Raw genomic sequence first — 26194 nt, 5'->3', positions numbered from 1 at the left:
TTTTCTTTAGTACACAAGTTAACTCTATTTCAAATGATTTCAGTATGTAACGAGAAAAAATTTTAGATTGCTTTTGTAACAAACAACTTTGAAATGCAAGGGGGGAAAAAGCAATTACTTAATTTCAAAATATATAAAAGAAGAATACAATTTGGTTATAAAATTAAAGAATAACTAAAGTCTGAAGAAAAGAAAACCTTTATAATCTGCGATGACAACAAATAGTATAACGGCAAAAAACAAAGTTTTTTAAATTGAAAGTTCAATTTTAGCAATTAAATTAAAAATGCGAAGAAGTAATGACTTTTAAGCGTTTATAGTATTCATTCAAAAACCAGATTTCTTCTTGAAATCGTGATTATAGTACGCTAATTACTTCGCAACAATGGAATAAAGGCAAAGGAACTAAGGTATAATTGAAGGCTTCCTCTTTGCCTGTATGGTTGTTTATTTTTACGTAGCATTGAAAGCATAAAAGGAAATTTCAAGCTAGGTAAAATGAACAACCTAACAGACACAAAAGCAATCTTAGGAAGTTTATCCTGTGGTTAATAAGTAAAATTCAATACTTTGACGTTGAGGGAAAAGGATGCACAAATATGCAGCAGTGTATAATCTCATCTTTTTAATTTTACTTTTTTTTTCGAACAGATAATTGGCGGAAAATGAGTAGGGAATTAAGAGTACTTAATTTTGTAAAGCTAAAAAAAATTTTTTTTTCTTTAAAAAATCAATTTTTCCTGATTTTTTGTTATTTTTTCAAAATTCCCTGACTTTTCCCTGATTAATAAAGTTCCCTGATCTGTCGCCACCCTGGCTTAGGACATGAGATTTTTCACTTTTGCAACATAAATCAGTTCTGATCGGAAAGTCTACCCAAGGTAGCGCCAACAAACCAGAAACGAAGGAGTGGTGGGGGAAGGGTATGGCCGACTAATGATAATGAACTGGCACCATTCCCCCACACAGTTCATTTGAAAAAGGATACTTTCATTAGATAGCAGGTGGTGAAATTAGCAATAAAAAATCGCTTCAGTGAAGTAGATATTTTTAAACCAAGTACCCTTTCCAATATTCATTAATTAAAAATAGGAATGGGGAACTGAATCCTAACCCCAGGCAGGGTCCCCGAATTACATCCATCTTAAGGCACTCAAATACAGCCTAAAGCGGCGCCTTTAAATACTTCAGCATCAAAAATTTTTTGGAAGAGAACTCCAGAACCCCTTCCTCTGAGTTCACCACAAATGTCCTAAATTTCAATTTTTAAGGCTTCAGTTTCCAATTTTTTTTTGTAAGAATAGTACCCCCCTTTTCTATAAACATGACTTGTGACCGCCTAAAAATTTTAATACTTTAATTTTGGAAACTTAACGCCCTTCCCCTTAAGTCATCCAAAGATACCCCAAAACAAAGCTCTTGAGATTTCAGAAACGGAAATATTTCGGGCTGGGGTGCGGAATACCCCCCTTCCCTCATTGTGTTTACTAAATGCAGTGTAAGTTTTTGTTTAAGATTTATTTTTCTATTGAGAGAGCAACTCCCCTCACATATCGCCCAAGACAACCCAAAGTTTTAAGACTTCAATTTCGAAAATGTTCCGAGAAAGACTTCTGAATTCTCCAACTCTTACCTCACTCAAAAATAGCCAAAATAGCATTTCAATACTTTAGAACGGAGAAATTTTCTGGGAGAGAGACCCCCCCCCCCCCCCCTTCCGAACTCCTTTCCCTAAGTTCACTTAATTTGACTTAAATTTGCGGTTCCCCTTTTCATCACCGAATATTTAAGAATTTAAGTTCTAAAACGTATTGAGAGAAAGCCTTTGAATTCCCTCTTCTTAAGTCTTCCAAAGATTACCTAAAGCTGAGTTCTGAATACTTCAGCTTTGAATATTTTTTGGGGAAGGGGAACCCCAAACCCCAAGACGGTCTAAAGTTGAGCTTTTAAGACTCCAGTTTCGGAATTTCGCCTAAAGAGAGCTCCCTCCTTAACATTGCCAAAGACAGCCTTAAAGTTTTAAGACTTCAATTACAAACACTTTTCGGGAGAGGGTCCCAAATGCCCTTTCACTTAAGTCACTTAAGTATAGCCTTAAATAGTTTTTAATACATCAGCTACAAAACATTTTCAAGTTAGAACACCGAAACCATCTCTCATAAATTCACCAAAGATTACATAAATTAGTGTTATTAAGACTACAGTTTACGATTTTTTTTTAAACCTCCCCTTCCCCACTTTTACATCATTAAAGACAGCCTAAAACTTTGACTTTTAAATTTTTAAGATTTTGCAGAGGAGAAATATCAAATCACTCCTAGCTTCAGAAATGGCTTTCAATTCAGTTTTTCAATGTTTTATACTGGAGCCCTTGAGTAGCCCCCCCCCCTCTTAGATAGTCCAAGATAGTATCGTGGGTTAATTTGTGGATTTACCCTCTTTGCAAAAGCAGTGTTTTTTCGCAAACTCGTGCTGCCGTTATTTTTCTCCTTTCCTTTCTCTATCTCTCTCACCCTTCCCCCCCATATTTCCATTCTAGCGAGTGTTATTCAATGAATGACATTGGACTTTGGTGATTCCTCAAGTCTTTGTCAAAAATGCAGGAACGGTTGCCCATCAATGCTTCCAACCAGCTTGAAATTTCCTCCCGATTATTTCCAAACTTTCCATTTTCATTAAAATTTTCAAAATCCCTGATAGTTTCCGTTTTACCTGGTATGTGGAAGCCCTTTGCTGTGGCGAAAACATTTCATCTTGTAAGCAATCACTCTCAATCGGTGATTCAGATTCAACTCTTAAGACATTTTAGATCGTACATAATTTTCATTTATGTGCGTAAGTTTTCAAACCCCCCCCCCCCCCCCCCGCAAATAATAATAATAATAAAAACGAAAGAATGATCGAAAATAGCATGAGAAAAAGCTAACTTTTCAATTAGAGCCGATTATTTCGAAAAATCACTGAGAATAGCGAGAAACTCCTCGGTCTGCAATGCAGTGAGTTGGAAATAACACAGCTTATACCTAAAAAAATCAAATGGGGCGAGTCGAAAAGGCACGCCTCCAAAAGCACGTTGCAAACAAAACAAGCCCACGGCGGAAAACCGAGAGAATGTCTATGTAAATACGTGGTTATGGAACGGTCCAGTAATTAAAGCATATTTTTCAAACACTCAATCTTTCTTTTTTAAGTAAAAACTGGAAGAAAGTCATCGAATTTCTTTCCGTCCCGACCTCCGTCTCGGAAATTTTGTCCAAGACAAAAATCCGTCCTGAGACGGAAGGTCTTGCACCCATGGTTATGGGCTTGATTCCTTACCCTGGGTGTCATTTCTTCTCTCGAGTAGATAATAAACAATCACGACAATGAACGAACAAAAACTAAAATTTGTAGCTAGATGTTCTCCCCAAAACACACAAAATGTGGATTATGTCTGTAGATCAACCCACCACTTTGAAACCTTATTTTATGGTTTAAATTGTATGATAACATGCAAAGTCTCTTTAAAGAAATATAAAAAATAGCAAGTAAAGTAAAAAATTTATTTTCAGATATTGGTGCTATTCCTATTTTGCAAATCATATTCCACAAATAACACAAATTTTCTATGAACAATTGCTTTATAACATTATGAATGACTAGATTTGATCTTCCATAACACAGTTTCCCTTATGTAAGGATTTGAATATTAAAACACTCATCTTTCAAACAAGGAAAGAGTTGCTATGTCCCTACATGCATTATAATTAAATTTTGGAAATAGAGATTAAACTTTGATATTTTGGAGAATATTGTTTTACCAATGATAAAGTCAACTTCAAAAATTATTAAACACAGTACATAACAATCAATATAATCAATTTCACAGTTAAAAGGGACATTTTCTTGGTTACAGCAGCCTAATAAAGCTGTAAAATGCACCACAATTGACACATGTGTATTACTACAAGACAACTTAAATATAAAGCAAATTCAAGTTTTCTGTCCAACAGAACAATTACTGAATTTATCACATGCCTAAATATTTTTTTTCTCTTTTAAAAATCAGGTTTTGCATTTTGAATCAACAAATTAATATTGACACTTTCAACTCATTAGAAAAAAAATTCATAAGGAAAAAAATGAATATGAACATTGTTATACATACGGAAATTGTTATTTTAAAATACTTAAGTAAAATTATGAATTAAAAGCTATACTTTTTTTTTTACAAAAGACTATTCATTTCATGTAAAAGTCATTTAAAAAATGAATTTTTCAAATTGAAACATTTCCTTGGAGTTATAAATAGAAAACTTTGATAAGTGTTAAAAATAATGCATTTCTACTATTTAAAAAAAGCATAAAACTTCAGAAAAACTTTTCAAATAAGCCTACACATGCCTTCATATATATACATATATATGTATGTATAGATTTTGTAGTTGTTTAACAGCTAACAACTACACAGGGTAAGGCAACTCAATGATCACTAAATTATAGCTTATGCTTTTCAGAAGTCAAAAGACAGAATCAATTGAATTTGAATTTTCTGATAATGTAGCATTTGGAAAAGGGATATAAAAACAAATCCCTTTGCAAAATATACTTATAAATAATTTAGATCTCTGAAAACGAATTTTACAAAACTTGTTATACATGAGATTCATACACATTTCAATAGAAGTTTGATGACTAGTGAAAAGTTTTTGTTTATTCATAAAACAATTTTTAATCCATTTTTTAAATGATTATTGTTTTAAACTATAAATACATACACTCCGATATGTCGCTATTACAAAAATGCATGTTTAATAGCAAAAATTTTGGTATTAAATTAAGAATTGTGCTAAATTCAGGAACCAAGGGTATCAAACATTCATTTGTTGGCTTCTCTGTACACATCACCAAACAGCAGCCTTTCTGTACAACAAGATACCCTAAACTCATTTACCACATATATCATTTCAAGGACAATATCACATACACAAAAAACAAAGTAGGAAGCTGTAAAAAGGATAGTGCGCAGTTTTTTTGTTGTTTTTTTTTTGGAATCTTTGTACAAAAACGAAATTTACATAATTCAATCAAATGTACAGAAAACGCACTCCACTTTTAAAGTGTGATGCTGCTCTGCCATACATGCAGTTCAGCTTGGAGAGCAATTATGACTATATTTGAACAAAACTCTGCTGGTGCTTCAACTGCCGTAAGGAACTCAGACTGATGACTGTGCTTGCATACCATGAAAATAACAAGATCGTTTTCAGGAATGAACTAATCTCGGTGACACTTAGATCTGAATACAATGAGCTACGAAAAATCATAGCAGTGCAGATGGTATCAATACAATAGCAAAAACACAGCCTTACGTTTTCTTCTATGCAGCTCACAAAAATGTCCAATGGCACTGTATTAATTGTAAATAAAAATATTGTGATCTGGAGAGACATGACAAAAAACATAAAAAATTCACTTTTTTAACACTCCATAATGTCACATTCATACTCGTTATGTAACACTAGAGAATTCTAGATACTTGAGTCATCTACATACATGAGTAAATGGCTTACCAGGAGGCAATGATTAAATAATATTAGGTGAGCTGTCAGTCATTTAAAGCACATAAAATGATTAAACCACTGATATGGCTTCTTCACTGAGGTGAAAGGACTATGGGCTTCGTGTAAAAGTAAATAGGCATACAATTTTTGCTGGTTGCTCTATAGCAATAGCCATTGAAATATTTGGCAGGTTCTGCCACCTATAGCATTCTTTAAAACTTTCCGACAGCACAGCAGCATTCCAACAGATCTCCTAGAGCTGTAAGTTGCAATTAAAATTGCCATGAAATTAAGAACCCTTTTGTTAAATGTCTAATCACACCATTACAACTTCTTCTTCTCCACAAAAAAGAAATCTGAATTGATCAATCATAGTTTGTACAGAATCTTCTAAATGTGGCCTCATTCTTTCAAACATCATCATATCACTGAATTCTAAAGGAAGCAGAGTTGGCCACCAACAAATGGCTAAATTTTTACTGTCCATGCTATTTAATCGACAATTGTCTGCAACTCTGTAAAAAAGAAAAAAAAAAAACCTTAGACACAAAGCATATTTTAATATTTCTATTTTGTGATAAGCACATTAAAACAAGTTCAAAAGGTTTTGCTTACTTATATACCAAGTAGCACATGTAATGTTTTATAAATGTTTTAAAATAATTGTCGCAACTGTTATAATATTAAAAACTAAACTCGTATTGTCTTGCATTTAGAGTCAACAGAGCAAGACAAAAAATATTACAAGAAATTGGTTTTTGAATTAAAGTTAATGTTTTGTAATTATGCTTTTCAATTAATATATTACAGTAGAAGACAATTATAATGCATACTTTGGGAGCATTGGTTTTGCATTAAATAGATTTTTGGCATGATTTATACAGTGCCAGCAAAAAAAAAAAAATCTTTAGATGTGGGTGTCAATTAAAAACCTGACACGCAAACTTCTTGTCATGATTTTAATTGGCATGTTCATACTTATGATGTTAGAGAATTGGTCACACAACTGGAGCAGTGTAACTGGCCAGTTCTCTCATATTACTAGATGAGCATGCCAAGTAAAATCATGAAAAGTTTGCTTGTCAGGTTTTTAATTACCACCCACAAGTAAAAAAAAATTTTGCCGGCACTGTACCGTCAACTCTTGACAACTCTAGTTCTTTTCCTAGCCTCATGGGTGCAAGTTTGGTGATGTGTTCAAGACGGAAAATATTTTCAGCCCCCCTCCCCCCACCAAGCATGCGTGCTTAAGGAAAAATATATGTGTATATATGGTGTAGTTTTTAATTATGCCAGTTTTGGAATCTGTTTTTGATTTGATTTTTAAGCTTTTGACTTTTCTAAAAACATGAACTTATTTTAAATTGTAATATATTAAGCGTTTTGGTATTGCAGTTCCAAAAACGTAAAAACCGTCAATAACGGGGGGTTTGGGGGTTCTCCCCCAGAATTTTTTTTTAAATTGAAGTCCAAAAAACGCAATGGTAGGCCATTTTGGTAAATTTCAGGGAAAGGAGGGGTTCAGGGATTCCCTTACATCAATTTTTTCAAACTGATGATAGTCCCAAAATCACATTATTGGGCAACCTTCTAAAATATTAGAGAAAGAGGGTGCGCTCTGGACTCTACCCGAAGTTGAAACTTTAAAAACGAAATTGTGCAACATTTTTTATAACGTTCAAAATGCTCTTTGAATGCATTATCAAAAGGGATGGAGTTCAGGAACTCTCCGGCAATATTTCGAAATTAAAGTTCCAAAAACGCAATTTTAGATGATGTTGGATAATGCTATGGGTAAAAGCATTCGGGGCTCTCTGCTAATAGTTTTTCGCCAGTCGCAAACATTTTTACTGCAGCATTAAATTTGCTTGGGACATAAGATCAGCTCTTGCAACATAAATCAGTTCCTGACTGGAAAGTCTACCCAAGGTAGTGCCAACAAACCAGAAAAGCAGGAAAGGTGGGGGAATGGTATGGGCGACTAATGATAATGAACTGGTACCATTCCCTCTGCAGTCTTCATTTGAAAACTAATTCTTTTATAAGATAGTAGGTGGTGAAATTAGTCATTGAAAAAAAAACACTTCAGTAAAGTGAATACATTTTTTAAACGAGGGACTTTCCAATATTCATTAATTAAAATAAAAAACAGTAGAGGGACTGAATCCTCACCCCATCAGGGAGGGCCCCCCGAATCACATCCCTCTTAATGCAGTCAAATACAGCCTAAAGTGGCGTTTTAAATATTTCAGCATCGAAAAACTTTTCGGAAGAGAACTCCTGAACCCCTTCCTTTGAATTCACCACAAATATCCTAAATTTGAGTTTCAAGGATTCAGTTTCTAATTTCTTTTTCTAGGATCAGTACCCGTCTTACCTATATACATGACTTATGACCGCCTAAAAGTATTAATACTTTTAATTTCGGAAACTTTTTGAATGAATCTTCCATCTCCCTTCTGCCCTAAGTCATCCAAAGATAGCCCAAAACAGAGCTCTTAAAATTTCAGAAACGGAAATATTTCGGGCTGGGCGGTGGAATACCCCCCCCCCCCCTTCTCTTTGAGTTTATTAATGGCAGTGTAAGTTTGAGTTGAGGATTTATTTTTCTATTGAAAGAGCAACTCCCCTCCCCACATCGCCAAAGACAACCCAAAGTTTTAAGACTTCAGTTTCGAAAATGTTCTGAGAAAGACCCTTGAATTCCCTAACTCTTAACTCACTCAAAGATAGCCTAAGTAGCATTTCAATACTTCGACATGAAGAAATTTTTAGGGGAAGAGCCCCCCCCCCCCCCCTCCGAACATCCTTCCCCTAAGCTCACTCAATTTGACCTAAATTTGTAGTTCCCCCTTTTCATTACCGAAGTTTTTAGAATTTTAAGTTCTAAAATTTGAGAGAAATCCCTCTCTCCCTCTAATTCCCTCTTACGTCCCTCAAAGATTACCTATAACTGAGTTCTGAATACTTCAGCTTTGAATATTCTTCAAGGAAGGGGGACCCCAAACCCCAAAATGGTTTAAAGTTGCGCTTTTAACACTCCAGTTTCGAAATTTTGCCGAAAGAAAGGCCCCCTCTTGACAACGCCAAAGACAGCCTAAAAGTTTTAAGACTTCAATTTCAAACACTTTTTGGGAGAGGGTCCCAAATTCCTTTTCTCTTAAGAAATTTAAGTATAGCCTCAAATATAGTTTTTAATACATCAGCTACAAAACATTTTCAGGTTAGAAAACCAAAACCATCTCTCATTAATTCACCAAAGATTGCCAAGATTCGTGTTTTTAAGACTCCAGTTTCCAATTTTTTTAAAACCTCCCCTCGATACTTTTACATCATTAGAGACAGCCTAAAAATTTTTGACTTCTAAATTTTATATAGTTTGCAGAGGAAACATCCCAAACAACTCCTAGCTTCAAAAATGGCTTTTAATTCAGTTTTTCGATATTTTATTCTGGAGCCCTTGAGTAGCCCCCCCCCCCTTATATTGGCCAAGATACAAACGTTTTAAAACCTCAGTATTTTGGGTTAATTTGCGGACTTACCCTCTTTGAAAGAGCAGCATTTTTTCGCAAATTCATGCTGCCGTTATTTTTCTCCTTTCCTTTTTCCCCCCCTCCCCCCAACATTTCCATTATAGCGAGTGTTAGATTGAAAGACATTTGGAATTTAGTGATTCCTCAAATCTTAGAATATTTTACCAGAAACATGTCAAAAATGCAGGAACAGTTGTCCATTAGTGTTTCAAACCAGCTTAAAATTTTCCCGATTTTTTTCCTAAATTCCTGTTTTTTATTAAAATTTTTCAAGTCCCTGATAGTTTCCGTTTTGCCTGGTGCCGTCTGTGGAGGCCCTTTGCTGTGGTGTAAACATTTCCTCCCATCAGCAAACGCTCTCAATCGGTGATTCAGATTCAACTCTAAGACATTTTTAAAGCGCACATAATTTTCATTAATGTTTGTAAAGTTTGCAAAAAATAAAACTGCAAATGAAAAAAAACAACGAAAGTAGGATCGAAAATAGAAAGAGTAAAGGCTAAACTTTCAAATAGAGAGGATTAATTCTATAAATCAGGGAGAATAGACAGCAACTCCGCTGTCTGCAATGCAGTGAGTTGGGAATAACAGAGCAACCTAAAAAAAAAGTCCAACCGGCACAAGTCTAAAAGCAACTCCTGTAAAAGCATGTTGCAGACAAAAACTAGCCCATGGTGGAAAATCGAGAGAATGTAGACGTAAATTCATGGTTATGGAACTATCCAGTAATATTAAAGCATATTTTTCAAACACTCAATTTTCCTTTTTTTAGTAAAAACTGAAGGAAAGTCATCGAATTTCTTTCCGTCCCGACCTCCGTCTCGGAAATTTTGTCCAAGACGGAAATCCGTCCTGAGACGGAAGGTCTTGCACCCCAGGCCTTGCCTTCTGAAGAAATTAATATATTTTTTCCGGAATAGTGCATAATGGATCAACTATAACACTAATTTTGTAGTGTCCTCGAATGGAATAACTGAGTTGGCGGTGTATTTTAAGTATAACACTAATAGTTTGAATGACACTTTTTTGTACTATGCAAAAATATATTAACAAAGAATTAATTTTATATTAAGAGACTTTTATATAAAAGATTTTTATATAAAAAGGAAGTTATTTTTGACTGCTTACACATATCTGATCTTAAAATCATTATATATGCATATGTAGGCCCAATTTCCTTCACCTTGGTTTCAGATTGTATTGCTTTTAAACATCTTTTTGTCCTAAAAGCAGATTATTTGAGTCATCCAGAAATTAAAGTTCTGGCAAAAATTAAAAAAAGTATCCCTTTAACTTTTTCAAAGAATACCTCATGATAAAAATTTCAGGTTGTTAGTCATGGCAACAAGTAGCATAATAGGCTATTATTGATGTAATTTTACAACACTGTGTGCATTAAGTAGCAGTATCTCTACATAGTATAAATTGAAGTCTCCAAAAGCATCTGTTAGAACACTCAAAACTCAAGTACAACCTGTCCAATTACGCTGAAATTTTCAGTTTGTTTAAGCTCAGAAATGGTTTACAGACTGCTTGGAAAGAAATTCAAATGATATTTTTTTTCAATTCTTATTTAAAAAAGACCCAATTTTCCCATAAATTCCCAAACATGGGAGTGAAAAATTACCTGTACATATTGATATTATACAGGGTTTATTTTGAAAGTAATGTGCAGATTTATTGATTATACTTGCAGAAATGTTTAAAATTCTTCAACATACTGTCCTCCTGTATCAATACACTTGCTGAGACAAGTTTGCTACATCTCAAAGGCACCCGAAATCTCCTGGATGGGAATGTCTCTCTGAAACGTGGGTAACATGGTTTTGGATGTTTTCCACAGTATCCCAATGTTTTCTCATTTCAGCATTCTCTTGCACACGACCTTCATGGTTACCAACTTCCTGGCCTGGAATAATACCCCAGTGGTCCCCCAACTACCTTGCACTTCAGAATTTGCTCCATGCGATTTTTTTGTTTCCCCGACTCAAGAGAGTGTAGGAAGAAAAACATTGGAATACTGTTAAAAACGTCTAGAACCAGGTTACAACATTCCTGTCCAGGAGTTTCAGGACTGCCTTTGAGGTGTGGCAAACACATCTTCGCAAGTGTATTGATAAGGATAACAGTAGAGGGTGGGGATACAGATCGCATGAAAAACCAAACTGGTAAAAAGGCAGAAAAAGGTGCACAACAGCTATTGATGGCAGAAGAATTAAAGAACTGTGCCTAGATGACATTAAAAAAAATCATCTTGGGGTATACAAGGTGAAATGACGCAATGCAATGGGACAGTAAGTGCAAGGACTGTTTGGTTCAGACTGCATTAATTTGGTCTAAATTCTAGAATTCCACGAAAAAAAAGCCATTTCTGGCTGTGAAACAAAGGTTGAAAAGATAAAGCTGGGCTATGGAGTATAAATGCCCAAAGATACATGAATGAAATACTTGCGCCCAAGCTGCTGCCTTCTCTATGTGATATTTTCCAAGATAATGAAGCATTTACTTATATATTTCAACAGGATTTCAGCACCCTGTCACGATGCTGGTGTGTGCAAGAAGTTATTTCAAGATAATCGTATTCTACTGCTGGAATGACTTGGGAATAGCTCAGAACTTGACCCAATTGAAATTCTATGAAGTCTGCTAAAGTTTGTTAGACAAAAAGCAACCCAGCAATAAAACATAATCATAATTCTATGAAGTTTGCTAAAGTTTGTTAGACAAAAGCAACTCAGCAATAAAACCTAATTATAAGAAGCAATAATTCAATCTTGATTTTATGTTATAACAGCTGCAGAACTAAAGAACTTTGTTCACTCCATGGAAAGCGCCATAAGGCCGTAATTAAGACTAAACGATTGCACACTACAGGGCCCAGTGGCAAAAAGTTTTGTAGCTGTCTGCGACAAGCTTTCAGAACTTCATAATCTGTCCGCAAAATTTCAAACGTGGTTTCAATAAAAAAATAATAAACGAGTCTTTTTTTAAATAATTATTTTTGAAATACGGCAGGAGGTGCCCCCCCCCCCCTTTCCCAAAGACGATGGCGCGCTTCCCTAAATTCTTTGAAGCACTCCCCTCTAAAGAACAAGACCCCCTTTTCAAAAAAAAAAAAAAAAAAAAAAACTGAAACCAAAATCTTTCTCAAATTACCTCCCCTTAAAAGTTTCAATGGTGCAATCTGATGACCCCTCACCCCCTGTCCTTGGTAGGCACCTGACCTTTGCAAATATGCGTTGGCTATTGAACAGGGGTCTGTCCAGGATTTTTCACAGGATCTATTTTATTTGTGAAAAATCAGTCCATGTTGTGAAAAATCAAATAATTTTGAATGGGGGGGGGGGGGGATTGTAAAACAAAATTTCAAAGTGGGTGTTTTTGTAATATTTTTTCTTTTTTCCATTAATAATATTCATCTCCGTTAAACAATTGAAACAAAAAAATAAAATTCAATATGGATGTCTCAATAAAATTCAAAATGTCAATATAATTGAGCATTTAACTCTTGAAACTCTTAAAACTCTCATAATTTCGTTTAAAACTTCTAAATTTCGTGATTTCAATAAAAATAAAAGGATAATGTGTTTGTTTACCTCTTAACAAAGCGTACTAAACATTAAAAATTCGAAAAATTCGGATTTCAAAGTGGATGCAAAGAGATCCCAATTCTTAAAGTGAAGACTCCAAAAGTATAAAAACAGCTGATAAAAGAATTTTTAAAAAATTGTTTTAGAATTGCATTTTACAAGCCTGTGAGAAACCGATCATTAATATCTATAGACACAGTTGCAGCAAAACTAAAATTAAACCATCTATTCAGCAGTTAAGTTTTTGACTCATTAACAAAAACAGAATTTCGTTTTAAAATCTTGAAATGATGGTTTTAATCGACTTTTCATTTATTTGCCTCTATATAAAGCGAAGTTAGGTTTAAAAAAAAAGAGTTAAATTTCGATTCTCATATCGGTTGCAATCAGATTGCATTTTTCAAAATGAAAGCACTAAAAGTATAAAAACGGTAAATAAAAAAGTTTATTAAAATAATTTTAGAATTACCATTTAACAGGGGTGCATATTGAATTTTATTAATACCACTGACATATTCACCGAAAATTCGGAGTCGTGGGGGAAAAAAAAAGGATGAGTAAAGGTTTAACACCAGACACTAAATGGTGATAATTTTAAAGCTGGTGACCGTATTTGAAGCGATCGCATTTCAATGCGCTGATAAAAGCTTTTTTTTTTTTTTTTAAGACATTAGCGGGAAGAAAAAGTTCTTACACTGCATTTTTAGAGAATTTTATAACAATACCACTGCTAACGATATGATAAAACAAACAAACAATTATGCACTATGTTAGTTATGTATTGCTTGCATCACAGAAATGTGCTGATTTTTTTTGTACACAGAAATATGCATTATTTTGATTTCAGATTTGCTTTTTCAGTAAACAATTTGAAAAAGATTGTTTTGTTTTGGTTTATAAGTGCGGAAGCCAATCAATGCGAACAAGAACAATAACGTGTGCGATTATTCTCTCCCTGCGTCAGCAGTTCATTATGTCCAACAGTTGCGGAAAGCTTTTTTTTCCCCCAACTACGGACAACTTTTTTTTGTTTTGTTTTTGGACAACTTTTATTTTTTTAGCACGGACAGAACTGTCCGCGAGAGGGTTTCATTGCTCGCGACATTGTCACCGTGTCGCGGCGTTTCTGCCACTGGGCTACAGGGTTGCCACTGCAAAATGGAAATCAAAATAAATCACTTGATTTTAGCATTTGATCTTTATATTGTAGTTTGAACAAAATAGAAATCAAACTGATTTCAATATTGTACCTTTGCTGTTTAGGACACAAACCCATGCACAAATAGTTAGCTGGATCAAGCAAATATTAAAAATAATGATAATGAAAAGTTTGAAATTAGGTAAAAACTTCTATTAGGAAATTTTTTTTTAACTTACTTAACAAAATGCTGAAAGACAAATTTTAAAACTTCAAAATTACAGGTTGGGAGCTTTTTCAAGAGATCCCTCAATGTAAAAAGCCTACAACTTTTATCTTGAATGCCAGAAGAAGAATATGATGCACCTATTTTAAAAAATAACATTTAAATATACTATTTCTTCATTTGAATAAAATGTGCATCGTGCAAAAATAGAAAACAGTTAAAATATACACTACCTGATATTTCTGTTAATTCATTCATTAGGCATGGTGGAATGAGAGGAGGAAGTCTTTTTGAAAAGAAATCTTTTAAAGCTGTTGCAACAGCATTAACAGGAATATCCAATTCTCTAATGGAAATTGATGAATCTAGAATGAATATATAAAATCAATCATCAGAGAAAAAAAAAAAAAAGCTAAAACAGTTGCTACATTCTTGCATAACGTTGGTTTACAAACAAGTAATTAAATTGCTCCAGAAAAAAAATTGAAAATGAGTAACACTGAAAAAGAATACTTAAACTCCAAAATGTAAAACAGGGTGGCATCCTGTGCAATCACCTTGCATTTCTAGTACTTACCGAGGTTTAGAAGTAAGTATCAGTAAAACTTTAAATGTGAATGTCACTATCTCATCGAAGCACTTAAAACTTGAAAACGAAAAAAATGTTGGTACCAAAATTTTGGTTATAAAAAAACTAAGATCATTTGAGAAGGATTCGATTAACCGTATTAATACTATATAGTTTACTTTCAAACATAACTGCAGTTACCATCTATACCATTTTCCCGATGCTGCTAGGTTTTTTTTAAACCCTTTTATATAGAAATCTGCTGCCTGGGAATTGAACCAGTTGGTAATGAGTCCCGAGTTCAATATTATTTTGAAATTGGTACACACCCATGCACTTTTCCATATGCACAAGAAGAATATTAATTAATTATTAGTAGAATATTATTTTTAATTTTAGGCAGTAAATTTGCGTCTTCAAAAACAAGTGGAATTTTTTCACTTTGTTTTTCATGGGGCAAAGTGAAAAATGAAATATTTTCTATTTGGTTATAAACATATTTTTGATCAAACCAATAAGTAAATAAAAGGTTGAATGAATAAATGAAAAGATAATGAGGCAATAAACCAATAATTAACAATTGCCACAAATTAGGAAAATATAGGGAAAATAGGAGATATTGGAGGACCCTATAGGATAGCCCTGTAACTGTTATTGGATGATGACTGGGGATAAGTAAATAAAAGTAGAAACACGTCATATCCAGTGTTTGAGTGATACATAGACTATTTATAAGTATTTTTATGTCCTTATGACAGACTATTGGTGCAGTTATGTTATTCCCTTTGATTTAAAAACTTATTTTTTCATTTTTACGTAAATCTAGATATATATATTGCTAAATATAGAGAACATATAAAAACACTATAAAAAACTATTTTATAAAATGCTTTGTTGAAATTACTATGAACAAAGCTTGATAAATATATGGAGATATAGGTGGATAGGTACATATTGAAATAGAAAAAATATAGATATACAGATTAATTTACAGAGATGGATATATGTAGATAAATAGCCCAGGGATAAAAACAGCCCGAAGTCAAAAAAGAGGAAAAATTGCGAGACTTAAAATTTGAATATATATATATATATATATACATTACATTATGCAAAATTATATTGATACTATACTGTCTTTTATTTATTTATTATTATTTTTTTAAAAGTAGAAATGGTAACAAATGAATAAATAAAATAAGCTTGCATTTATTTAAGATTTTAACAGATATATCAATTCCATTTACCACTTTCAATTTCCCATAGTCCATAAATCAGGTGAAATTAAAACTTTATTAATGTGACATCTAATGCTATAAAACTTCCATATAATTAAACACTTAATACAAGCTGAATCATTGGACACCATAATTACAAAATGACATTATCAGTGTGGCTAACCTCGGAGAAACAATTTGAGGAGCATTTTGAAATTTTGTGTAGCAGCTGGGTATATTCTATAAAAATCAATGAAAAACTAAACCCAATCTAAAACTTTTTAAGCTTTGATGGTCATTTTAAGCACTATGTCATGATTAGAGAATATAAGCATCTTTAATTTCCTATATTTATGAGTCTGTTATAAAAAAAGAGCACAGTATAATTAAAATAAATTTGAATTTATTAAGTTCTTCAAAAGCTGGGCAGGTTCAGGCTTTGGTAAGCCTGATCTCAGCAAAATAACCCTGTTGTAAAAATTTCCCCCGCCAAGAAAACCTTTAACTCTTCCCTACAAAAAAGAAAGCATTCATCCTAAATCAAAGAAACCCTCAGCCTTAAAAAGTCATGATATCTAGTTTGCCCGCCAAGTATCTGCCAAACTATCATCCTCCTTGTTCTCCTCTTTCATCACACCTACTTCCATTAGAACCTCCTCCCACCTTCAACTCCTCAGAAATATGGATAGATCCTTCAAATTGTTTACCTTGCTTGGCGGGAAGCTTTTCTAATTGAAGTGGTTGCTTGGTTCTAACAGGGAGAGGAGAACAGGGAGGATGACAGTTTGGCAGATACTTGGCGAGCAAACTAGATATCATGACTTTTTAAGGCTGAGGGTTTTTTTTTTTTGGTTTAGGATGAAGGCTTTCTTTTTTTTTTGAGGAAGAGTTAAAGGTTCTCTTGGAGGGGAAATTTTTACAACAGGGTTGTTTTGCTGAGATACCACATCTTTTTGCATTTATATTATTACTTTGTCTGTATTTTTTGAATTGAGAATTTCTAGTCATAAATATTCTATTGAAACAGAGTTGTTTGTGTTTCTAAGGAACAATAATGGCAAGCTTAATTTTACGTCATGTTATTTTCTGACCAGTAAGATTCTACGTTCGTTTAGTGAGAATTGGGCCGTTTGAATTTTATTGCAATCCTTGTATCCTCTCTGTTTCAAAGAAAACTGCTTGGATAATAAAATACTATATTTTAAATTATATTGTTTTCAAGTATTTTCCAACTTCGCAATAAATTTTATTGCAGCTTCTTTATTTGATGGATTATTCAACATTTTTGTGAAGTTTTATTAAAAATGTTTTATGAGCTATATTAATCTAACTTTTCAGTTATTACTTAATGACTCCTTTTTTTAAATCGTGGATTATTTTACGTTTTATGGGATAATTTAAATTGTTGGGTGATTTATCTTTCTTTGGATGAAAGTCTTTGTCTTGTTTAATACCAAGTTTTGTTTAAAAGTTCACAACAAAGACAATATAACGTATGTTATGAACAAGCAAAATAAATAAAAAAAACCCCATATCTTTAAATATTTTAAATTTGAACGTGTCAGAAGATGTAAGCAACTGTACTATACGTCAAATCGCGGATATCGCAAATTTTCCACAGCAACTGCGTATGAGCGTGGACTTAGCTAATTTCAAAAGTCTTGCTTAAATTAATTGCAAAAACTTTGTCTGTTAACAAATCACTGCAAAACACGGGTGTCCACACATATTTCATATATTTCAATTCATAATGTGCTATGTTTGTGAAAAATGCATTAATTTAGAAAGTAAGCAAACCAATAAATAAGTGCTATTTTTCGCATTCAATTATAAAGTTAGATGTATCATATTCATATGCATACGATTACATATAATGTGTCACACAAAATTTTTCATGGTTTAAACCCAGTTTCGCCGACACATTTAAAATTTCGTCCCCCTTAAATATATCGAATATTAAATATATATTAAATATATAGAAGGAAAGAAAATTTGTATCGGTGAAACTGGGAGAGGGGGACTGTATTCTAATCTCATTCATTAATGTTTCTCTGCTTAAACAAACATAGAACAGAAAGCCCAATGAGCTACGTCCGCGTGTTGTGACATCCGCGATTTAACAGTTGCAACTGTTGAATCTGTTTTATTAGTCTAGATTGCTTTCATTTCCAAAGACAACTTTTGAATAATTGTTACATCTTAGATCTGTTCTAGTTTTGCAACTGCAGTCAGAGATTAACAAACCCTATAAGCTGAGAGTAAGTACACAAGAATTTAGGGGAAATTAGTGCTTTTCAAACTTTAATTATCCCGGCCCATAATGTCCCTGGGGTTTGAATTTTTGTATATGTTCTTAATGGCCCCCCTAGAATATGTATACAAAAAAAACTTACCATAGTTTCCCGGGGGGGGGGGGCTGCTGCGGAACCCCAGGAAGGTACGATTTGGGGGTAAAAACAAGGGGGAGGGAGTCAAATGGCACAAAAGGTATATCAGTAGGGCACAAGGAATATGTGTGTGAAATTTCAGCTTGATTCCGTTTCTCGTTTGGGCTGTAGCCCTGTCAAAGAAAGCGAAAACTTTTTTTAACAACAATTTTCTAACTTAAATTCCTCTTCACCCTAATGGTCCTGGGAATTGTATTTTGGTTTATGTCTTCAGGGGCCACTAGAGATTGAGTATACCAAAAATCAACTCCGGGGGTTTCATGGGGCTGAGATAGAGGGGTGAAAAACTCAGAAAACCCCAACTTGTTCTGTCGTGTACACTATTCTTGCTGCTGACGTTTGTTTTTGCTGGCGGCGATAAGCATTAAAACTAGATTTGAAGACTCATGCTGGCTTAAATTAACTCGGATGGAATAGGATAAACATTTTTGAATGGGCGTGGCAGTCTTCATGAAAAAAATAATAAATGAAGTGTACGAAGGGTTGAAAATATTAGTCTACAAAAGGTATTAATGTCTCAGCAGTAGAATGGCATAGGAGATAAAAATGAGAGAATGTTACAGAAGCGGATGCAATCGGATTTCAAAAGCTACATCTAATGTTTGTACCCACCCACTGTCACTCTCCAGCATTTCCCCCTCTTCACCAACAGCAAAAAGTTCCTTACTTCTTTCTACACAAGAAAGAACGTGGTGTGCCTCAGCAAGAATCCTGATGGTAAAGTCGGGGCAGAAGGGAGGTCAGGGGGTATTTGCGAGATCGCTAGAAAGTGGCTGTCAAATGGGCGTGCCAAAACAATGAGAGTACGAGTCTTCAGCATAAAATAAAACACATACAGAAGGGTTGAAAATAATAGTCTACAAAAAATTATAAAGGTTTAAGTGATAAGATGGCACAGTAGACAAAAAGGAGCGAGTGTTATGGAAGCGGATGCAATCAGATTTTGAAATGCATAAATGCCAACTCTTTCTACGTCATTATTGAGCCTTTTTCCCTTCTCACCGACAAAACAAAGTTCCTTTCTTCTTTGTACCTTAGAAAGAACACGTGAGTCAGCAAAAATTCTGATGGAAAGGAGGCGATCGAGATCAATCGCTTGAAAACGCTCGGCTACCGTGAAATGAAAAAAAATACAAAAAGTGGAAAATCGCGGATCCGCGGAAGATTTTCATCCCAGAATATACAGAAATAAAGATACTGTCGGGTCAGAGGTCCAATCCAGCATTTGTTATGGAGCGCAATATGGTGTGATAGTAGTGGGGAATTACCTCTAGTCCTCCTAAAAGGCACTATGATGGCTCGCAGTTATGAGAAAAACATTTCAATGCTGGTTTACTGTCTATGCCATTGAATTGCAAAAGAACCATGAATAGGCTAGACAATAATTGCCCACATTGTGCATGACATTCTCAACTATGTCTTCAAGGAAATGAAGTACTTTTGTGGCCTGCTTGGTCACCAAACCTCTCCCCAATAGAGTACGTTTGGAGCATACCAACCATCCAAGAATGCTGGGGAACTAATAGCCCAAATAAAAAGATTATGGCTTGATGTTCTGCAGGGGTCATATAGTTAGCTCCCAGAGGTGGCGATGCAACTTATTGATGCATAACCATTTTCATACCAATTTCTTAATAAAACAATATCTTGTCCAATTCAGGACAAGATATTGTTTTATTCAGAAATTGGTATGAAAATGGTTATGGAATCATTTGTTTATCTCCCCACGGGTCACATACATTTTAAGTTTTGTGATGATAGCTTATGTCTCTCTGGGCACATTTATTTTTTTGTGACAGCATGTATAGTAACTTACCCTTTTTGCTTTACAATTATGGAATGAAATTAAATACTGCAATTTTTCAATGCTAAATCAAAATGATGTTAAACATTACTGTTAAAAAATACTATTAAAAATGCATTTAAAAATATACCTTCATCAAACTTTTGAAAAAGTAGATCTACGTGAGCCCGGTTTCCTGGTACTCTATAAATTCCTTCAGAATCTAATCCTTCTTCTTCAATAAATTTTATACATTTCTCTACAAATAATGGAGTAGGATTGTCTTCAGACTGCATGAAGTCTTCAATACCTTGTAACTGTTGAGTTATAGTACCACTTTTTCCCTGAGCTGCTTTCTTTTTCTTTTTCTCAGTTAACCTTTTTAATCGTTCCTGCAAAATATTATAGATTAATGAAATGACAAAATAAATGAAAGCTGAAAGTTGTTGGCAAGCACCTCACAAACAAGCAACTCCCCCAACTATTTTACTAAGAATATAAAGATGTATGTTTGCATTAGACTAACCTTTCACCTTTAAAGTAAAAATATATGCAACAAAGCCAGAAAAGAGTCAATTTGACTTTTCAAATGTTGCATATATCTTTATAAACACAATAGTTAAACACTCACCTCCTTTAAGAGAAAGAAAGACAAGATTTTTTCATTTATTGCAATAGGTTAAAAAAAAGACTATAATGGAAAAAAATGTGCAAATAAAAAAACAGAAAACACTTCAAAACTAATGAACCAAGCATATCAATAAACTTTCAAGTCTTAAAAATCAGCATTTAAAGTAAAAGCAATATTTTCTGTACCAGGAATAAAAATGAATGCTTAGTTTCAGACAATGTACATTTCAAAGTATCTTTTAGCCAGCTGCAACTAAAAGGGTAGATTAAAGGGACAAAAGGGGATGGCGGGGACTCTTTATGGTTAACTTATGTAATTGCTAGAATGAGGAAGTTCTAAAATGCACTAGTAAAACACTACTTTTAAATTGATCATACCAAATTATCTCTAAAAGATGCATTTGTATACAGTGAAACCCTGATTTTACGTTTTCCGTCGAACCAGTGATAAAAAACATTCTAAGAAGGAAAACCTAAAATCGGGGCAGTGGTAAAAATCGAAGCACATTGTTTCAAAACCAACTCTTATCCAATGAAGTACAGGGCAAAATGTGTAAAATTTACTTGTTGTTTTGTTTCTAGATGCAATTTCATTTATAATCTGATCTGTACTAACAATTTTTTTGAAAATTTGCTTCTTAGTTGGCATTTACAAAAAAATCATTTTGGAGTATCTATGCTTGAAATCGCTTGATCAGCTGTGGAGACACTCTAGATCATCTCTTCTTCATCAAAAGTGGCTAGTAAACCAGATAGTGAAGAAATTCCTGATGTGATAGGATGATACAAGCACCACCAACCTCTGGAAATATTTCAGGAGAAGTGTCGGCAGCTCTACTCTCCTTAGTTGCCATGAAGGAAGATTGGATGATCAGAGGAAATCTCCCTTGCAGAAAAAAGGAAAATTAGACACAAGGTTGGTGAAAAAAAAAATTTTTTCCCCTCCCATAATGGTCGATTTTGCGGTTATTGGAGGGCAGGTTGTGGCTCCCAGTTCAGCTTAACCGAGTATTATTGTCCTACCTTCATTGGATAGAAGTAGGAACCCACTACTTACCCTACAATGTGCGCGAAATCAACCATTATGACGGTGGTGATTTGACGGTCTGAACAGGCATCATGTTGGGTGGCCGCACACCCCTCCATGTCTTTGAGAGAGTCTCTCTGAAAATAGCGAGGAATAGAGATGTGGTCTTGGAGCCCTATGCTCACCTCTTGAGAGGTAATGTTAGTCCTGGGGAATTTTAATGGATGTTAACGCAAGGCCTGATAGAGCTCTTCTGGTCCAAGAATTTCTGGAAGGGAAGGATATTCACTGGAGGGTTTAGCCAAGCAGATCTCTAAACTCCAATCCTATAGAGCATTTATGGGATGCTCTCGGGAGAGCAATAGCAACTCGCAACACCTCTCCGGGGACCATCCATAGTCTGAGAACAGCGTTGCTGAACCAGTGGAAACATTTGCCCCAGAATCACATAAAGTACTTCATTTCAAGTATGGAGTCACACTTCAAGGTCTAAAGGTTTGTTAGAGGGGGCTATACCCCCATTAACTCATTTTGTTGTTCAATTTAGCAACCGCTGTTTCATACCATCTAACTTTAACGAGTGTTATTTATGTGATCACATGTGTGTATTTTAAATCTCGGACGGTTATTTGTTTTGCATTGTTTAAATGTATGTACACTAAATTTCATTAAAATTCCCCTGGAGTTCTGGAGATAATTGACCAAAGCGGAAAATTCTCTTAATTTCTTACACTATTGTATATGTACTCCTGAGTGAAACTGTTTCGGTTTTTCAACAGTGATTGTTTCATTACAATGTTTTTACTATACTTCTAATCACTAAAAATTCTTTCTCAGGAGGAATTTTGGTGTTTTGATAACAATTCCTTAGAAATAAAAATGAGTGTGTGAACGTTTTTAAGTGTTGTACTACATTGTTTAGAGTTTTTAGACTTGGGTTGGAACAAAACTGATTTGCACACACACACACACACAAGAAAATGCTTTCATATAACAGAAAATTATTCTTCTGTATTAAAAATATGAGAAAATTAAATATTGCATAAAATATTTCTTTCATATTCAATCAATACATGCCATTTTGTAAAGCTTGACCATGGAGAGATGGCAGATGAATTTGAAAAAGAAACATTATTTGTATTATTTGTAATAGTTTATTATTATTTGGCAATAGATAAGATCAGAGAGAACGACTCTTACTACTCTGTGTTTTCTGGCTGATTTTATCCATTACAATTGATACAAATGATGCTCCTGCTTCAAAGTCATCCGCCATCTCTCTGTGATCAAGCATTAAATTGAGTGGGGGAAAACATTTCTTGAAAGTCATTTCTTATATTTTGAGACCACTGAAGTGGTAAACTCCATTGCAAGTCCAAAAACAAAAGGTACTTACTCTAGACAGAAATTTCAAGAGATTAAAATAACATCACAAATGGGGGAAGGAGGGGGACAAACAGATTTTTCCCCCTTCCGCTATGAATATGTCTGACCTTAAAATTACTTTGCTCGATCAAGAGTAAATATATTTTTTAAATATCTGGCTAAATAACCTGATTGTTAAGATTAAATTTAGTTAATGATCAATTTCTTTGTTAATATTTACAATCACTGCATCAAAAAAAACAGCTTGTTTTTTCATTTTCTGGCAGTTTATTTTTTGCATGCTCCTGCTAAAGTATTGTACTCAGCAGGTGTGGATCCAGAGATCCCTCTTCCCTTAAGTCACCAAAGATAGCCAAAAGCTGCGTTTTGGGGACATGTATGTCAGTAAATTCACTAGACACTTTATTACCCCCCCCCCCAAAGTCACCCCCTCTCCTTCCGGAAATGACCCCACTAAAACAAGAACCTGGATCTGTACCTGGTACTAAGCCCCTCTGTTTTCAAAGGAAATATTTTCAGTCATAAGGAAATTATAATTACTCTCAGAAAGCAAACATTCTTAGAAATACATATATCAAAGTTTTAAACAATTTTTAAGAGCCATTTTTCAATAGACAAAACTTCTGATGTATGAGAAAAGGACTATCAGTATTTACTGCATTTAGAATGAGCCAGATTGTAACAGATTATTATGTTTCTGCTAAAGTGATTTTTTAAAAATAAGTAGATTATGCCTTCTTTCTAGGAGGGGGAGGTCAAGAAGTTTCATGGCACACGATGAAATCTGAGAGATTAAAATTGAAAATTTACAGAATATTTTAGAGTTAAACCAAATTTGAGTTTTTTACACATCAGCTAGCAGACTATCTCTTAGATAAATTGCAAAGTAGAAATCTTCTCCCAAAGACTGCAAAAGCTATTAAACTCAGATTCTTGAAAATATAGATACACTAATACTGAATTTGAGTAACTTACAGCAATTCTGGACATTTGCATAATTTAAACACAACATTAAAATTTGATTTCTGTATTCACGGCCAGTTTAAGCATATCTTTATTTTACTTATTAAAATCTCCATAAAAATTAAGAAAACCCACTAAAGAAAAAAAGTATTGATTTTTAACAGTAGTCAGAACCTAGCTGCAACTGGGCTAAAATTGTCAAGTGGGCGTAGCAAAAGGAAAATCTTGAAAATACACTACAAATTATAAAATGAATTGAAAATAATGTTGAATACAAAATTAGCGATGCCTAAGTGATAAAATCATATGGTTCACAAAATTGGGAGAGTTTTATATAAGTGGATGCAATCGGCTTCCGATCTCGTAAGATGTCGGGAGAGAGCTCTAAAAAACAGCCAAAATATGTAAATTGTAAGTTTAGTCCGTAAGAGTTATTCAAAAGCAGGAGGAAGACATGAAAAATCTGGCTGGCAGGAGGATTGTGGTAAAAGTAAGATTATTTTGCCAAAAGTAGGAAAGATGTAATGACTGATTAGTCAAAGTACGACTTTCACTATTTTTGGCTTTCACAGTAAAAAAGTTCAACATTCAAATGAAAATACAATTTCAAAATATTGACATGCAATTTGGAGATCACTGATCAATGCTTTGAAAGCAAAATTTGTAACTCTAGTTAAGGATGCAAAGAGATTGTGCATGTCAACTTATAGGTGCTGTATACGGAATAGAAGAAAGAAAAACTGATAAACTAAAAATTTATAATTGGAAAGTGTAAGAAAATTAGGTTAAATTAAAAAATTGGGACTAAAAGAGAGAGAGAGAAAATCCAGTAACTCTTAAGCCTACACTTAAAGTTATCCAAAGGTTGCACTTATAAAAAGCTTCATATTTTCTGCAGAATAAATGAGCAAAATTTTGGAAAGGGCAGTGAAAAAAACCGTCGGAGAAATTTTGGAAAATTGACACCCTTTTGTAAAGCCGAAATTTTCAAGTCTTCAAAAGGCATCTAACACATTCTTTTAGCCACATGCAATTCAAAAGTGCAACTATTTGAAGCTGCATATTAGGAAAATAACAGCGCAGACTGCTGCAGTCAAATTATTTAACAACTTGAATCATTTTTTTGAAAAATAAACTTAAAATTAAAAATAAAAGAAGCAGAGTTGAAGGTTGCATATGTTAAATAGCTTCAGACTTTAAAATTGAGAAATTGAAAATATGCAAAAGGACTGAAATCTCAAAAGTGACATGCAATTCCAGCAAAGCACAAGTTTGATTTTCCAAGTTTCCAAAAATAAGACCTTGAGTCAATGAGGTAAAAATTGTGAAAATGCAGTTAAATGGCGGTCTTAATTAAAGTTAATTCTTTCAATGCACCAAATTTAGTACCAATTTTTCTAAAAAGAAGTTTCCCAATAAAATCCAATTTTCAGAGTAAATAAAATCAGACAAACTCCGCAAAAAATGGCTACATTTTTTTCCTTTTTTTTTTGGTGAGTTACCTAATAGATCTTTATGGGACTAGTTCTAAAAAAAAACCAGAAAACAAATTTTTGTTTCGAACATTTTAACTAATTTAGGAAAAATGTTTCCCTCTTTATTGTTTTAGTTTACAATTTCAAGATCCAATACAGGTCGATTTTACTCCCATTTATATCTACCACTTTCCTAAAAATTACACTTGGGTCATTCCATGCGAAATGAGCAAATCAGCTGTGGCTGACATGTCACAGATTTCAATGAAAATTTTTATTTTGGTAAACCATACATATCTATAAGGGAATGCAAAGTATGGAAGTTTATAAACTGTTTGTTGAGCTGTTATTGATATTAGAAGTTGATGCTTACCTAAGCCTAAATTTTCAGAGTCCATCACCACCAGTTTGTGACTCAATAACTCCATAAGTTATAAACGTACACTTAAAAAATAAATATTTCCGCAATCTATAAACAATTTTCTATTGAGAAAAAGCGAAGTAAAATTTATTCGGATCTTTTTTTGAATCTGAGATATTGACAAAGATTGAAATTTTGCCAATTTGCTCCAGATTTTAAATCATTCTTCTAGCTCTTTTAATGAAAAAATAACAGTAAAAATAATTCAGATTGAAAAACTATCGATAACTATCTGCTATAATTTAGT

The 26194-nt window shown here is 33.8% G+C and overlaps 1 protein-coding gene across 1 annotated transcript in view; it reads right to left on the bottom strand.

The window, feature by feature from the left end:
- Positions 1-3528: 3528 nt before the first annotated feature.
- The window catches only part of LOC129219118 (GTPase-activating protein pac-1-like), a 49152-nt gene continuing 26486 nt past the window's right edge, over positions 3529-26194 (bottom strand). Inside the window, exons 8-11 of the mRNA XM_054853438.1 lie at positions 20197-20437; positions 14264-14395; positions 14044-14170; positions 3529-6058 (exon numbers count right to left, since the gene is read on the bottom strand). Coding sequence (XP_054709413.1) covers positions 5860-6058; positions 14044-14170; positions 14264-14395; positions 20197-20437 — 699 coding nt within the window. The 3' untranslated portion in view covers positions 3529-5859. The remainder of the gene's footprint in view (positions 6059-14043; positions 14171-14263; positions 14396-20196; positions 20438-26194) is intronic.

This window comes from Uloborus diversus, chromosome 3, assembly GCF_026930045.1.
Source record: "Uloborus diversus isolate 005 chromosome 3, Udiv.v.3.1, whole genome shotgun sequence".
NCBI classification, from domain to species: domain Eukaryota; kingdom Metazoa; phylum Arthropoda; class Arachnida; order Araneae; family Uloboridae; genus Uloborus; species Uloborus diversus.
The sequence above is the reverse complement of the archived record's forward strand: the minus strand, read 5'-3'. Positions and strand labels throughout refer to the sequence as shown.